This window comes from Telopea speciosissima, chromosome 2 (genome assembly GCF_018873765.1).
Source record: "Telopea speciosissima isolate NSW1024214 ecotype Mountain lineage chromosome 2, Tspe_v1, whole genome shotgun sequence".
Lineage (NCBI taxonomy): Eukaryota > Viridiplantae > Streptophyta > Magnoliopsida > Proteales > Proteaceae > Telopea > Telopea speciosissima.
Genome location: NC_057917.1, coordinates 51,717,403 through 51,734,869, shown reverse-complemented (window position 1 = coordinate 51,734,869; position 17,467 = coordinate 51,717,403). Strand labels below are relative to the sequence as shown.

The 17,467-nt window shown below is 36.5% G+C and overlaps 1 protein-coding gene across 1 annotated transcript; it reads left to right on the top strand.

Annotated features, from left to right (window-relative positions):
* The first annotated feature begins 12,179 nt into the window (after positions 1-12,179).
* Positions 12,180-16,406, top strand: LOC122653140 (BTB/POZ domain-containing protein At1g55760-like). The gene is made up of 4 exons (XM_043847082.1): positions 12,180-12,475; positions 12,748-12,893; positions 13,319-13,437; positions 15,556-16,406. Exons 1-4 carry the CDS (start codon positions 12,357-12,359, stop codon positions 16,156-16,158), a joined length of 987 nt encoding a protein of 328 aa, XP_043703017.1. The 5' UTR covers positions 12,180-12,356; the 3' UTR covers positions 16,159-16,406.
* The last annotated feature ends 1,061 nt before the right edge of the window (positions 16,407-17,467 follow it).

Below are 17,467 nucleotides of genomic sequence, written 5' to 3'. Positions count from 1 at the left end.
GCAAGTAAGTTGTCATAATATTTTATCAACATTCAACAAGCCCACCTGTCTCAAATTTCAGAGGAAGAGAGAATGAGAACCTAGTTGCCAAATTCAGTGCAAGAAACATAAGAGGAAAGTAACCTGGATTAAAGGGCACCCCATCTTACTGGTTTCTCATGAATTCCTAGTTGAGACCATGTTATCATGTCCAACAGTTCTTCCATAGTACCATAACCACCTAAATAGGTTTAAAAAGCAAGACATGAAAAGCAAACCAGCAAAGTGAAAACTAATACCCAAGAACATGACAACCACCATTAGGAATAGAAGTGTAGTACAAACCAATAACTTGAAAGAGGGTTAAAACCAACTTACTACAAATTAAGACTGTGCAAAGAAATCAGAAACAAAGCCCAAGAAAAATAGGTCAGGATTACAAATTAAATCTCAGGAAAAAAGATTGGAGCTTTTAGCAACTAATAAAACGACCTGATGGATAAGAGAAACACACACTACCATGATACAATCCAAAAAAGAAGAAAAAACCATTTCCCTATAGAACACAGCAGAGTATCAAAATTGATCGATATCATAAAGAGAAGAAAAAACAGAACAGTTGCCTGAACAAATACATAATCTGAAAAAGAAAACCCAATTAATTCGTTCATTCTATAGAATAACCTTATAGCAATTGAAAGCTCTGCGAAACCAACCAAATCAAGAAAATGAAAATGGAAGATTGACATAATATGAAGCAAAATCCTAATTATAAGCTTAAACAGAGAGCGAACGCGAGACGTAAATAGAGAGAAAACTGACCACGACAATTTTGAAGATGAGAACGGCCAAATCTGGCAACTGGAGTGAGATCAGATATTTCGCGGTTTTCACCCTCAACACCTCAATAGGCAACACCTCCCACGGATTCAAATATACCTTCCGAAGCCCTCTATTTATACACTAGAAACTCAGCCGAAAATCCCAATTAATCCAGTACAATCAGTGACGCAGAATCGGTAGGGAGAGGGAGAGGGAGAGGGCAAGCGAAATAGACGCTGGGAGAAAGACCTCAACTAGGGTTTCAGTAGGTTTGCACACAGAGAGAAGGAGAGAGTGAGACAGAGAGAGGGAAAGAGCGAGAGAGAGGTGTAGAGAGTGCGAGAGATAGAGAGGGAGAGAGAGCGAGAGAGAGAGAGTGAGAGATCTCACCTAGGGTTGCAAAGCGAGCCTTTCGTCGTCTCCCAAATTCGTGGTAGCAGAGCGAGAGAGATGTGAGTTTCGTGATTTCTCTCAAAAAATCACGGGTTTGTGATTTTAGTCCGTCGCTTGTTCGTTCTTTGTTCTTTTGGTGCTCAAGACCTCCGGTTCTTTCAGAACGAAAAAACGAACCGCAAAGCCAAACACTTTTTCATGTTTTTTTGTTCGTTTTTTAACAAAAGAACTGTTCAGAACGCTATTCTGAACGTTACCTTAAGCTGAGTGGAACTTTCCTAGCTATGGGTTATGAACTAATATAAAAAATGTGTGTGTATGTATAACTATTGATATCATATTATGCTGTTGATACAGTGTTATGGTGTAAAATTGTGAATGTAATGTTGTTTCACACATGTTAATTGAATTATGCTGGTATACTTATTCAAATGTTGGTTGTTGGTTGTTGAAAAAATGGGAAATGGTGTACACTATCGACTGATCTAAGTGGATGTAAGAAGTGAAACCGCTTCTGATAAGCGTTTTAAGGGTGAACTCTTTAACCATTCGTGAAATTAAGATGAAGACAAGGCCAAAATTGTCCATTTTATCGAAAGAGACACTAATAGGTTAGGATGTTAGGATGTAAATGGTAAGTTAGTTGGCTATACCAATAAGGACAGCTTTAAGAACTCTAACTTCACCCATACTCTATAGTGTAGCTTATTAGACCTAATATAGATTTCAAGTCCAATAGACATCTACAATAAGGCATCACATCATTCTAATATTCATAATTACTCTATTTTGTTTAATTGACATTTTGTTATATGTGGGGGAATATTTGTAATTATTACAAAATAAGTTTCAATGTACCTCTATGCCCTCTTCAAAAGACTTTTGGTTGTTGCGTCTTCCACAACTATAAGGGAAAGATTCCTTAAAAAAAAAAAAAAGGTATGCTCTCTTTGTTGGTTTGAAACCAATGGCGCAGTAGAAACGGACTGAAGAACATCGTTTTTGCATTCATATTCGAAAAACCATGATGAACCAAAAAAATAACACGGGAAAAGTTCGGTTACCTTAGAGCCGCAATCGAAGCTCCTCATCCAGATAATAGTTCTTCTACACCGAAATAAGAGGTAGATTCACTTGATCAACACTTTGTCACCGTCAATCATCCGTAAAAACAAAGTAGAGCACCAATCACCAATTTATTGGGTTTCACAAAAACCCTTGCACACACTCCCACCTCACAAGAGAAGAGGAGAGAAAAATAGAAGGTAGAAGGCTTGGGAGAGAGAGGGAGAAGATCCAAAAACGTTGAGTGCTCTCTCCCTCTCCTCTTTTATATTTTTGATCTCATGAGAGATCCTTGCTTAGCCAAGTACACTTTTCTAAATTCATACTTGAGAATTTTTCTCTTTCTCAAGTGTGGTTTCCAAAAACGAAAGTGTTACTAAATTAGTGAAACTCTCTACTTTCTAATTTTATGTAATACATTTGCTTCCATTATGGGAAGAGGTAGAATCTTAAAGGGTTTGCTATCTCTTTAATTACAGCTAACCATATAATCTAATTATATCTTATTTATTGTAATAAGTAAAAAAGATAATTAATTAATTTAATATTCTCAAATATTGTCATGAACAATTAAACTCTTTAATTTGCATATAAGACCTTCCAATAATCTAATATCGTATAATGAGTTATAGAGCATGTAATTAAATACTGTCAACCCCCAACTCATTATACAAGTCTATTTCAGAGATTCAATGTTCGGGATCGGACGTCCGAAAAATATTTCAAACAAATTTAAAATATATAAATAATTATTTTTCATATTACAAAATAGTTTTGTAAATAATTTATGAAAAACGTCACGGGTATTAGATTTTTGTCTGATCCATCACAGACTTTCTCTCTCCTTGATATTCCCGAATTAACAACAGTGGATTCCATGTTGAGCATCACTTTCATTAACAACGTCGTGATCACATGTCCAGTGCGCCAATATATAGTCCATTGGACGCCAACCATTGGCTTACCAAAACAAATGACCCAGCATTGCAACGAATAGGATCTCTCAAATCAAAGGTCAAATGACAAGTACGAATCTCGTCTCACACAACTGGCAGTAGCACATGCGAGATTCTTATCAAATTCTTTTCTATACACACACAGTATGTGTACCACATTTACGCACCGAAAATTCATTTCTGGTAACATACAATGTGACGACCATATGAACTAGATTTTCAGTCTTGTCCCTAGCCGAGAACTGTTTTGGGTGAAAACCCAAGGAACAATTTACAAGTCCAATAAAAATGTATGTCATACGTAAAAAAAAAAATAAACATTTTATTATTAAACTGGGTTTGATGGACACATATCCAACACTCTTGTCTCTGGGGGTTGAGGTTTGTTTTCACACACGCACGCGCTAAATTTGGTTGTGGCACGGTGAGGCGAGGCGGAGCCTTAGTGTGTGAAATTTCATTTTTCTTGTCAAACTGGACGTATATCCTGTTTTTTGTTTTACGGATGTTGGATAAGTTTTTTCTTATCTGACTTCAATGGTTTATTGTTAGATGTCAACCAGGAAGTGTTCAAAGTCGGGTTTTGTCAAGAACTCTTATGACATCCATTACTCTTCATCTGACATTGAACGTAGTTTTATTGGTGTCGGAGGATCGTTGCATGAACATTGTCGATCTTACGTTGAACACCATCCATAATGTTTTGGATGTTGGCGACGACTAGTTTTCTATTTCTTCTCTCCTTCAAAGATACATCATTTGGGCTCCTTTGGACAGGTGTTTCCAAGAAGCATTTGTCATTTATATATTTGAGGACGACCATGACACTTTAGAACATCATTCTAAGTGTTCTAAACTCATTCTCATATACTCTAGTTCTCTCAAACTTCTACTCTATTTTTGCCTCCAGTTTCACTGTTTGAGAAGTGTTTTTCTCTTGTACGTCCTAGTTGATTAAGCACGATTCGATCATGTCTTGACGTGACCCAATAGTAAGTAAATGCAATAACTACTAAAGGAGCCAAGTTGTTGTTGTTTCATCTTAGAGGCTGATTCACATTATTTGGATTGCATCGTAGGGGATGTCTACTGTCATAATGAAAGTGACCATTGATACGACTCACCTCTCACCGTTTTCTGCTAAAAATCTTCAAATTTCTACTTACAGTAGATGTGTATAAGACTATTCGTGAAACATCACTATGGTGCAGTAAATCAGTAATTTTTGTTGGCGGCTATTTGGTGAAAGATAATTTTATCTCCCATTATATAATGGGAGTGTCTGAATGACACCTATATAGGTGTAAACTACATACTTTCCCCGTCTAATTTCCAAAAGCATTTAATAATTTCCAAAAGCATTTAATGCAATTTTTTCAATGAGAGTGAATGTGTTGTTTAATATAGGATCTGTATTAAATGTCACATTAAATGACTTTTACTGCTCATAAAATTTCTTTTTTGGCCTTGCATTAAGTACTATATTAAATAATTTTTTAAGAATAAAACAAGGGGAGAAAAAGTAAGATAACAAATAAGGAAATCCCTTAAATTCTTTTTTTTTTTTTTTTTTTTTGATGAAACCCTTAATTTCAATTGGTACTCTTTGCTTGCATGTAAGATTTAGATCTTATTTTCCTTATATGGGTTGCTGTTTGTTGGTCTCACTTGTCCTTATAAGGTTCGGGCGACCCATGGTCATCACTTTATGGAGTTTAGGCTGCATAAACTTCGCTTTATGGGCCACTATATTTTATTTACATACATAAAAAGCCCATGAAACTCTTTCAACCCATTATGTTTCAAAGTGTAAATTTAAATTTAAAAATGGGAAGTAGTTTTCTGTACTGTGGCCTACACCAGCACTCCCATGTGTCTATCTCTCTCCTCCTTAAAATAAGGGGGCAGAGGTGTCTTTTCACATGGGAAAGAGAGAGAGAGAGACTCATGAGAGTGTTGGTATAGGCCACACTCCCGGAAAGAGAACTTTTTCTCTTTAGGGGAGAGGGTTCTCCACAACGCCTTTGTGAGGGAATTGAAACATGCATACCACACCAATAACAGTGTGGAGAACCCATATCATATACATGGGTAATATATATGGTTACAGAAGGAGAGAAAATAATATAGAACCCTATATAAGAGGAAAATAGTACTCCGACATCATGAGGATTCTTTTCCCAAAAATTTAATACTCATAGATTTATTTTTTTTTTCCGGTACTATACCCATAGATCAAATAGATAAAAGACTTGTCTTGAAACGTTTAAAAATATGATAGTTGAATTTTAAAGCGATTTTGTTGCTGCAAAGTGCAAGTCTAGTCTGAGTTTCTTCGTGTCTTCTATGGAAGCTAAGGCCCTGAGAGAGAGTCTGACCCGCACAAATGGCATCCAAGAGAGGGTCACCGTCCATGGATGCCATCTGTGCCGCTCAGACCTGTACGAGAATGGTTTTCTAGCTTGTCTTAATTGTAAATCCTTCCCTGATTTTGGGAATAAACTTTCTTTTCTATATCTGTTTGTTTGTTTGATCAAAATATTACATGTCCAAATAACTAGGGGTGTCCCTCCCCCCCTCCGGCCCTCCCCCACCCGAAAAAATAAAAAAGAATTGGGCAAACCAACCTATTCTCGGTTTTGACTTGGAGTATTATGGAACTGGTGAAACCAGATCGAATCAAACCGAGTAAAAATTAGACCAAAATGATACAAAACTAATAAAAAAATTTGATACAAACCCGATATATATACATGGTAAACCAAATCAGACCGGATCAAAACATATCAAATCAATTAAAACCAAAAACCCAAAATGACCTAAACCAAGCCTTCCCTTATCTAGCCAGCTTTTGTTTGACCCAACCCAAACCAGTCCAAAAAAATGATCGGTTCAGTCTGAGTGAACCGACCCGACCGATTGACACCCATAGAAATAACCTTCCATGTGTTCTTCAGATCAACTCTTTCCTATATGGTAATTAAGTTTTAAGCCTTCGGACACTTAACTAAAACACATAAATTATAAAGGGGTTCCATGATCCATAAGCTACCAATTGAGTCTTGGGTCTTGACTACATCTACCAGTCAATCTGTCCAATGCAGGAAGGCAAGTTGGCAACCAACTTAGTGGGTAGAGCCTCCACCACTTATCGCTTTAAATTTAAATAAAGGATTAAGTAATTGTCACCACCATCATCATCATCGCAGGAAAAAACTGTTGAGCGACCTCGCAGCCCTGACCCATCATCCTATCTCCCATTCTTCTTCCTCATGACAAAGCCAGCACCACTACCACTACCCATTCGTATATTCTTTACATCATTTACAAAAGCTATGTGAATCAAATATTTATATATCTACCTATCATATTTATTATTCAAAATGAATATTTATTTATAGGAAAAAAGATCTCTACTTGGTGTTGTTTTCTACGTCTTCTAACAGGGCACCGTGAGATGATGTCTCTATCCCCTGAGTAGATACCCAAGCGTGTTCACCCATTGGCCCAAACGCTTGTGTAAAAATCATGCGACCAAGTAGAGATCTCTTGCCCTTATTTATAATCTATCAGGATTTGAAAGTTATAGAGTTACAGTTGTACATCGGTTTATTCAAGTCCTTAGTGTTTTTATATTCTTAAGGAGATCTTTCTGTTTAATATCTTAAGGTTTTAGGTTGGACTGTTGAATATGATATCAGAGCTCAGGTCCTTTTGTTGTCTTCTTAAATTGTCTGTCCACGTGTAGAAATATATATGTAAAAGTTACACATGAGGAAGTATTAAGATGAAAATTGTATTATAGAGTTGTAGTCCTACGTTGATTTGTTAAGATCCTTAGTACCGTCATATACTTAAAGAGCATTCTCCATCTAATGCCTTTAAGGTTTAAAGTCAAATCTTTGAATATGATGGGAATATTTCTTAAATAGAATTAAATGGATAATAAGAAATAAGATTTTAATAACCAAGTTCAATTAATTGGGACAAGACTTAATTGAGTTGAAAAATTATGTCATTATCCACTAATGATTCATCGTACTATTGCTTTGATGGACCACATCTTTTATATTGTTAATGGTCAAAAAAAGGGTGCAAGTATATTGTTTATGACTAAATCATGTCATAGTTAGCCATTTTTTTCATTACTTATTTCCTTCTTGCTAGTTAATGATCATTTAGAGAAAAAAACAAAAAAACTATAAACTAATTAATTGACTAAATACCTATGACTGTGACTCTTTTATCATAGTTATGTTCTCATACCACTTCTAAGTTCTAATCCATCATGAAAGAATGATCATTCAAGTGATCTTTGAACTAGAATCAATCTTCAATTATAAGTATCCGGCCTATTCCTATTAAGGTAAAAAGTTCTTTACAAGATTAACATTGGATGGCCTTCTTATATCGTCCACCTAATTGTACAAGATGGAAGGGTTATCTGGCAACTCTGACCACTGGATAATAAAGTATGAGTTGCCCATGTCTAAATTCAAGTTCAATACTATCTTTTACTGGCCCCTTTCATTCATTTTACAATTTCCTCTATATTTATATCCATCTATTTATTTTCGAATATTTTCCACAAAGAGTCTTCATCCCAGTTTTTGTTTGTTTTTTTTTTTTTTTTTTTTTTTTTTTTTTAATGATCAACTTCTTTTATGCTCATATTTGAGATGTGGGTAGAGGATCTTATAGACTATGCGATCACAATTTTTGGGCCCCACCTGATCAATCTACCACGTGGTATATAGTAAGACCATACTAGAAAGTATTCCTTAGTGGACTATCCAGGATATCAAAACTCAATAGAACATAATTATTTAAGTCTTTCAATTTGATTTACTAGATCCAACAAAAAAAAAAATATATCTTTTGATATACAATATTCACATTTGGGATTCTTTTGTGAATTTAAGCTAAGCTAAGGGCAAGCTTTCAACATTTCACTACATAAGACGCTAATTTGGTTTTTATTACTGAAAAAAAAAAGCGCTAAATTGGTTTCTAGTTCACTAATATTTCATATATTTGGATGACTTTTTTATTATTATAGCATTTTTTTTTTTTGGGTAAAATTATTATTATAGCTTATTGAAGATAAATTAAATGGAGGAATAAAATAAAAAAAAAAAAAGGGAACTTTAATGCCGTTCAATCTTTTCATGGTCTTTCTTCCACACAGTAATACATCCGAAAGTCAAACTTCTTTATTTTTTAGTTGGGAGAGTGGTTGGGGGGTGGGGGTGGGATTAATTAGGGATTAATTAAGGATTTAAGTATTGGGGTATCGTATGAAAAGGGGTGATTTTAAGAAATGTGCCGTATTGGAGAGGTATCGTAACAGACACACAAGATACACTCAAGATACATGAAAATAGTCAAGCATGGACGTGCTTTTGAGATACACTCAAGATACGTGAAAATAGTCAAGAAACGCATGGATGTGTTTTCGATACATATAAAATATAGTTTTGAAGCATAAAATACCTTATTATGCAATATGTAAATATATATCAGCTTGATGCAAAGATTTGAATCGTTTTCAATTAACTTAGTCATGCATAACATGAAATAAAAAGTAAGAAAAAACTATTTTGAGCACAATAAGTTTCCAAAACTTTTTGAAATGGCGATGCTTAGGGTTGTTTTTTATGTTATATGATTTTCTTCAACTCATATCAAAGAGAAAAACAAGTTTCGAAGGCCTTCGTTTGCTCTCAGTTTTGTATCCCACAATTCCTGTTTTAGAAGTTTGAAGTAGGCATATCAAGTGTATCTTAACTCTATTGGCATCATATCAAATCCTTATTCATCTCGCATCGATCGACACAAACATTTTTTGAAAAATAGGTATTGTATTGATACCCTCCGATATTAATACGTATCGATCGATACTTAAAATCTTAGGATTAACCACACGAGGAACAGGAAGTCTCGAACTCAAAATCTCCTAGGGGCTAGGCACTACTGCACTATCCTCAAGCCAGTTGTGCTCGCAGTTGTCCTCTTCAAGAGTGAAACTCTATGGACAAGAAGTCCTTCTTGTCCACAAAGCTTCGTGTCTTCAACCTTTACTCATGTGGTAAGACACTTTGTGGACTTCTTATCGTCCACCTTTACTCATGTGGTAAATTTGAGCTAAAATGAGTTTCTCCATATAGAGGAAATAAAAGCTCTCTCCATTTGTATCTCAAGTCACACCCTAATAAAAATAAAAGTAAAAAACATCCCAAACGAAAGTTGAAAAGTCTCTATTTTTGGGGGGAAACAATTGGGCTATACAAAACACAAGGGTATGAAGCCTGCAAACTTGTGTTGGACTTCGAAAATTTACATGCAATCGAAATTCATCTATGTCAATAGCATTGTAGAAAAACATGGGTTATGGACAAAACATATATACATAATAGGAGAGAGTCCTCTCCGATGCCCATATGCAATTTCGGGCGAAGGAGGGAGTATTACGAAAAAACTCATTAAATAGGGGGGGTATATAGGGGATTTTCATGGGGAGGGGAACAGTAATATGGGTAGGGGCGTACAATTTCAATTTTGTGTTAGTGTCATGGGGAACTTTTCCCTATACATAATTGTTAATATAATTTTTTTGGGTTCTTCTAGACATAACTGTGCCTACTGAAATATAACATTTCACTATTTACCACTTGGAAGTATATGAGTTAGTCCATGTGATAGAGGAACTTACATATATCTCAATAGCCAAATTTTAGTCCAAAGTAAACAAGGAAACTTGCTCAAATTTTGATTCAAAGTTTTAATATAATTACCAAAATGTCATCAAATGAAGATGAATATAATATAAAATGACATCTTTTATAATTTTGGCAACTTTCTCTACTCATTATTTTAAGCTGAAATTGTACCAATGAGATGTTTGATTAGTCTTCTATTGTCTATAACATGAACTAACCCATGTACTATCATGAATTTTTTTTCCTGTCATGTTCCCTGCTCGGTACAGTGGTCCAGTTCCTCTCATAGAAAGATGGAAATGACGTTTTAACCTCCTTCGAACAGTGTGTTCAGGCAAGGGGTTAGGTTGTCATTTTTTGTCCCCTATGAGAGGAATTGGACCACTGCACCGGATAGAAAACAGGAGATGATAATGATCATATAATGAATAATAAGGTGCAATGGAATGGTTTCATATATAAGAGGGCAGCAAAGTCATTTCAAATGAAGAGAAGAGCTGGCGGCTCAGAAAACATTTTTCCTTTTCTATTATTATTATTAAATGTAAGAAATATGAAGTGGGGATTGCTTGCAACAATGGAAGAAGTTTAAAGATTCAGTATTGGGATGTCCCACAAAGAGGATACTTTTCTTGTGACCCAAAAAACAGGTATCCGAAAGGAATGGGAAAATATGAGTGACGAAAGAAAAGAGACGAATCCAAATATCCAATTTCCATCCATCCATGCATCCATCCCTCAATCAATTCTAACACGACAAACATTATAAACTCTATTAAATCCAATGGAGATGGAGTCACAAAAAATTACTTATTCAGTACTTAATTGAACCGTCAAAGGTTTACCACCAAAAAATATATTTTTTGAACCGGTAAAGAAATTAGAAATGGAATAAAAGACTAACTACTATTCCTGCTAATGTTTGGATTAGTGCGTCTCTACTGCTCTACAGTGAGTATGAGTTCCACTCATTCATCATTAATGATTGATAAGTCTCGATTTTTTTGGTAGAGATTGATAAGTCTCGATCATTGTTAGTAAAAATGGGAACGGTAAAAACATAAAAATGAAAACAGATGGTTCAGGTTTTAAATGATAAAAACGATTCAACATAGGTCTAGAATTTTATATATGACTAATTTATATCATTTCATACATCTAATAGTCAGAATTATCAAATTTCCCATCCACAACCTTTGGCATGCATCTACCTCCCTAACCCCACCCCCCTCTCTCTAACTTTGACTCCCCTCCCTCTCTCATTGGGTCTCATAGTGAGGCCCCGCCCTACTGTGGTTTGAAGTATTAGTATTGGATCACTCGATACGGCTGATGCTATGTGGTTGTGAAGGTGACCGATATCAATACCTGGTTGATATCGTATCGGTGAAACTCTATGGAGAAGGAGTCGTAAAATAGTAAAAAAAAAAAAAAAAACTATTTTTTTAGAAAATGATCCAAACACCCCTTATTTTGCTGGACTGGTTTCCTTATTTTGCTGGACTGGTTCCTCTAGCTCCCGCCACAACTGAAGGAGAGCCAAATTGAAAACACACTCGTTGGTAGGATTCTGATGGAATCTTTAGGATCAAGGACTGAGATGATGGATGGATGTGGGTCTAATCATAACTTGCACGATGACTTGATGGTGGTGAGAGAGGAGATGAACACCATCTCCTTACAAGATTCCATTAGAGGTGAATTCACACTTCCTCCCCCTTCTATTTTTTTTTTTTTTTTTTTTTTTTAGGTAAACCCCCCTTCTACTTTTTTTTTTTTTTTTTTTTTTAAGAACTAAGAACCCCCTTATACTTTTTTTTGGTAGAACCCCCTTCTACTTCAACTCACCAAAAATAAGCCATCACTCTTCATATTTTAATTAAGAGATGGTTATTTTGGTAATTTAGCCGTGATAGATACTCTTTTTTGTTTAATAGTTCAAAAATTAGATACTTTGCTTGAAAAAATGACTAAGGAAATTAAAACAGAGAGAGAGGAGAGAGAGAGAGGCAGAATTAAAGTTAAAGATCCGCGCTTAAATATGACTCCTCACCCTCACCCTCTCAAAGCAGACGACAGAAGCAAAATCTTGTCTCTCTCTCATTCATTGTACTAAAAGTAAGACTTGTCTCTGCAACTTCGCATTCATTCAATGGCGTAAAGAAATCTCAAAATCCCTTGCGTGCCCGAAACCTGTAGTAGGAGAGAAGAAAGAGACAGAAACATTCTTTGTACGAAGCTTCGAATCGTATCTCCCTCACAGACACTTTTGGGTGCAGCAGAGATCAGTTACTATTCTGTAATTCTTCCATGTTTATGAGTGATTTCTCCCCTAGTAGTAATCCTGGGAAAGCCTGGAGAACTCTTCGATGGTATCTTCGATTGCATCCATGAAATCACCGCTGCTCTCGCTTTCGCTAGGATGAGCGACTCCGCTTACAGAGTTGAAACCACTTCGCGTCTCGCTCAATGGAAGATCGAAAACTTGGCTTCCTTCACCTACAGGAAATCCGATCCTTTCAAGATCGGAAACTGGAATTGGTAACTTTTCTCACTCCCAAATGTTTAATTTCTTCCTAATTTTCTGCTTCGTTCTTAATGATTTCTTCTTTCGATCTCTTACTTAATTCCATTTTCCAGAATGAGCAAGAAATCATTCGCAAATCGTAACCCAATCCAACTTTTGATTTAAAAAACAGAAAAGTCAATTCCTTTTCAAGATTTTTTCTTTTCTTCTATTGGCTACTCTACTGATAGTTATTATAGTATATATAGAAGATAAATCGGACTGATTTTGTTTGTCTTATTTGAAGGCATTTAGCAGTGGAGAAGAATCGAACATTGTCTATTAAATTATATCCAGAGATTTCAAACCTAACGAGAGAGAAACCCCCAATTGCTTCCTTCATTATTCGAGTTCTCTGCTCTGTGGGAGATCGCAAGGCTCTTATTCACCCAGGTAATTAAATTAAATATTTTTCTTTTTTTTTTTTAAAAAAAAATATTATATCTTTGATCTTACCAGTGTCGTGTACGTAATAGCCGAAGTGCTCAGCAAGAACAGTAAGGATGATACTCTGACACAGTTATGGGCCATCCATGGCGGTTTAACGAAACAAAGATAAATTTTTTTTTTTTTCTTTGTTAATGGGTAAATTGGTAACCATCAATTCAACCAGAAATTTATAAAAGAGTAGATGGAGCAGCAAACTGAAACAGAACCCAGAGGAGGAATTAAAAATTGGATTTTTGTTTGGGAGAAGATAATCAATCCTAAACTATTAATAAGCTCCTCCTTTTATATAATTTTTCTATTTTATATGCCATTGAAGAAGCTAATATCTTTGCTTCCTCTCCCTGTTTAATGTTCTTTGATAAGTACAGAGATAACAGATAAGCAGATAAAGAACAACGACGATTTTGTCTGGACGATCGAGACTCCGTTGACAGGGAAGTTCATCATCGATGTTGAGTTTCTTGATCTGAAGGCCGCATCTCCAAACGTATGGTTTCTCTGCCATTATATTACCATAAATTCTTTGTTAATTTCTGTTTAAATATTTTGGGGGGAGGGGGGGAGGGAGGAAGAAATGCCACCCGGTCGTGCATATGGGCGTGTACCTGCGCACAGACACAGCCGAGCGCAAAATGACTGTCCCGCCTCCATGGAAAGGTAGGGGTGTGCTGGTCATTTTGGGCCCGGCTGTGTCTAGGCGCACGTACACACCCAGACGCACAACCAGGTGGCGTTCTTTCTCCCATATTAGGGAGAGAGTTCTCTTAGCAAGCAGGATATTCTACACCCTCTCAAATTAACTCTTGGGAAAAAGAATGCTAACCATAGCGTGGATCCTGCGCCTGGACACAAGATATATTAATACATGTGAGAAGGCATAGTGTGCATCATAGACTCCGAGAGCCTTATTTAGGGCAAGAGAATGCTAACACTTGGTTGTGATCAGATGTAGGAGATAAGTTCGTTTAGGAGCCACCGCATAGTGAGATTTGTGATCACTCTTTCCTCCCGCCCGATCATGTAGCCCTTGCACCAGCGCGGGGCCAATCAGAGTGTGGACAGAGGCATTGACTTGGATGGGATATTCAATTATACTAGGGATTGAATAATCTTTTCGCATGCTCCTATGTTGTGGCGCAAGAACCACACAACCGATTAGCGTTCTTTTTATCTATTATTTATTTCCACACCACATGCTCAAACACATTCTTGCACAAAAATAAATGTTACTAAAATAAATCCAAGAATAAATAGTTGGGATATAGAATGCTAACTAGTTGGCGTGTACCTGCACCCAAACATAGCCGCATACGAAATGATTGGCGCACCCCTGGAAAGGCAGAAAGGACCAAGGGTGAACCAATCATTTCGAGTGCGGCTTGTGTCTGACACAAGCCGCGCTGTGCGACCAGTTGGCGTTCTTTTTCCATAAATAGTTTTATTGGAATGTTTTGGCTGCAAAAACATTGAGAGCGGGACTTTGAAGGTTGTGTTTGGTATGCATTCTTAGAATAAATTCTGGGACTAGAATGCATTCCGTAATATACTAGTGCCATATTGATCGATTTCATGCATCAAGAAGATGATGTGTTTGTGTTCGTGAGGGATAGAGAGAGAGAGATGGGAAAGTTTTGGGCATCCATTTCACTTTTCTTTCTTCATCCGGTTAATATGGCACTAGTATATTACGGAAGGAGGATTGTATCCATTTAATGAATTATACTGCTAATCAATTATACAATATACTACCTGTAAAAGAGCTAAAAAAAATACCATTGTATTTTAACTTTTCATCATTTTGTTAATCAGTGGGCAATTGAGATAATTAGTTATATGGAATAAGATGGCTCCATTGAGAATTAGTCATATAAGTAGAAAATATTAACCTAATTGAATTCCCATTATTGGAGGGCTGACCTGTCGAGGGATGATGTCTTGTATTCTGTAGTTTGGGTTGTGAACTACCTCCAAAGTGTCATTAAAAGGCCACATCGAGATGGGGGATCAATGTGGGGGTTCGAGGGCAACATCCTCAAGGATATTAGGGTAGCGATGGGGGTTATTAGGGTCACGGGAAATTCTTTGTGGACACAGAGAGCTGTGAAGAAGAGAGCATGTACTTCATTGCTAGTGAAACTGCTCTCATCTTTCCATGGACGTAGGCCCCTTGCCAAATCACGTATATCCGCATTGTGTTTGTTTTATTGTTATTTCTGTTTGTTTCGTTTTGTTTTCTGCATCGTGTATAGATTTCTGTTTCTACATGACCATATAAATTTGACCATTGCTGTATTAGTACAGACAGTACTTTGAAACTCAAGGCACAATGCTTAGAACACAATCCAGTTTATTTATCAGCCTTCTAAAGTTGGACTGTTTTAATGGGCATATTACCTTCTGCTCAGCTGTGCAGTTGTAAACAGGAAATAAAGATCACCCTTTTTAGCTAATTCACTGCCAATGTTTGTAAAAGTCATAGAATTTCAGAATTTTCTTAACCCAGTGAAGCATTGTTTATGTCAATCACATATATATCAAGCATTCAATCCTAATTTCCACAGCCCTCTTCGAATTTCCTGTTTTTAATTCATTGTCCAATATGCAGGGTGGTGAACCTTGTTCCATCTGGGCCGAAGGATTCATCCATAAACAGTCAAATGCAGCAGCTTTAGGATCCCTTGGCCAAATGTTAACTGAATGCATACACACAGATATAACAATCAATGCCTCTGATGGGAGCATTGGAGCGCATCGTGCTGTCCTTGCAGCACGATCCCCTGTCTTCCGGAGTATGTTTGCACATGACCTCAAAGAGAAGGAACTATCAACCATAAACATCTCTGACATGTCAATCGATGCTTGCTTGGCTTTCCTGAATTACATCTATGGAAACATCCAACATGATCAGTTTCTCACCCACCGGCTAGCACTCCTTCGTGCAGCTGATAAGTATGACATCTCAGACCTGAAAGAGACATGCCATGAGAGCCTTTTAGAAGACATTGATAATAAGAATGTACTTGAGAGACTACAGATTTCATCTCTTTATCAATTACCAAAACTAAAGAGCAGTTGTATGAGGTATCTTGTGAAGTTTGGTAAGATATTTGACATTCAAGATGATTTCAATAGCTTTCTGCAATGTGCAGACAGAGAACTCATAGCAGAGATCTTCCATGAGATTCTTGCAACTTGGAAAGGTTTCTGAAACAGTGCTGAAGTATTAAAGAAGTGTTCATGTGATTTCGTTTTCTGTGTATTACATTTATGGCTGGACAGAATTCTTTCTGCAGGATTTGTTTCATGTAAGACATTCTTTTGTTCAGGATACTTGTTTAGATGATGATGTATACCTGAACTCGATTGATAGAAGAAATGTAAATGAAGGTGTATGTAACCTTGAACTAGATTGTTGATTACAAGAAATGTAAATGAAGATCAAATGTTTGTTTGTAGTATCAGATTTATCTTATTTCCCTCAAGCAGTCCTACATGTATGTACATGACCCATACACTACAAGAACCACACATTATTTATTTGCAAAGAAATGTTGCAAGAAAAAAGAGGTTATCCAACTCTTCCATGAGATAACTCACTAAGCTTTTGTTGATGAAGAACTCAGATAGAATTCTAATTCACTCTGTTCAGTCCGAGTTCTGAGTTGTTGCGCCTTAAGCATAGTTCTGAGAAGCAATACCACTTGGCTCATCACCTCACTGACCTAAGCATCCCCACACTTGATTATGGCTTGGTTTGAGGCATTGGGAAGCCTGAATCATCCAATGTCAACTACAGCGTACAATATAAATGTTCAACAAGCAATAACAAAGGATAAATTGAATATATATTCTTGGAACTTGGAAGAAGATTAGACTCTCAAGTTAGTAACCTCTATTTGGTTGGCTCACAGTTTGATAGCTTGGTTCTTAGGTTTGGTGTTACAAACTGCTACCATAGGCCCACAGGCTAACCTCATTTAGCCCATGACTTCATCTATTTGGGTTGGACAAGGTCCATAATCTAGAACTCCATGGGCTGTGTTTGGTATGCATTCTTGGAATGCATTCTAGGTCAATTTCGCATTCTGGGGTGATAAAAATAGTCATTGTTATCGTCTGAGAATATGAAATCAACGTGGAATGCTTCCAAGAATGTATACCAAACGCAGCCCAAATGTGTGTAGACTAGATATTTGAAGAGGATAATTCTAGAGAATGTAAATATTTGGGAGGTTATTCTTTTAGCCCGTAGATTGGGGACATTTGTAAATATTCTAGCTATTTGATCATATGCATCCATGGCAAGAATGAAATTAAAGAGATGTGCACTCTACCTCCATTCTGTCCCAGATACCAATAGGAGACTAACCATGTGCAACATTACTAAAGATTCTATGATGATGTGGCAATTTGGGCCACATCAGTCCAACAATTCATTGTACTTTCTTGGTGCCTATAAATAAGGGTGGCCTCATTTGGCTACGGCACCAAGCAATCATATTGTATCCAAGTTTTCC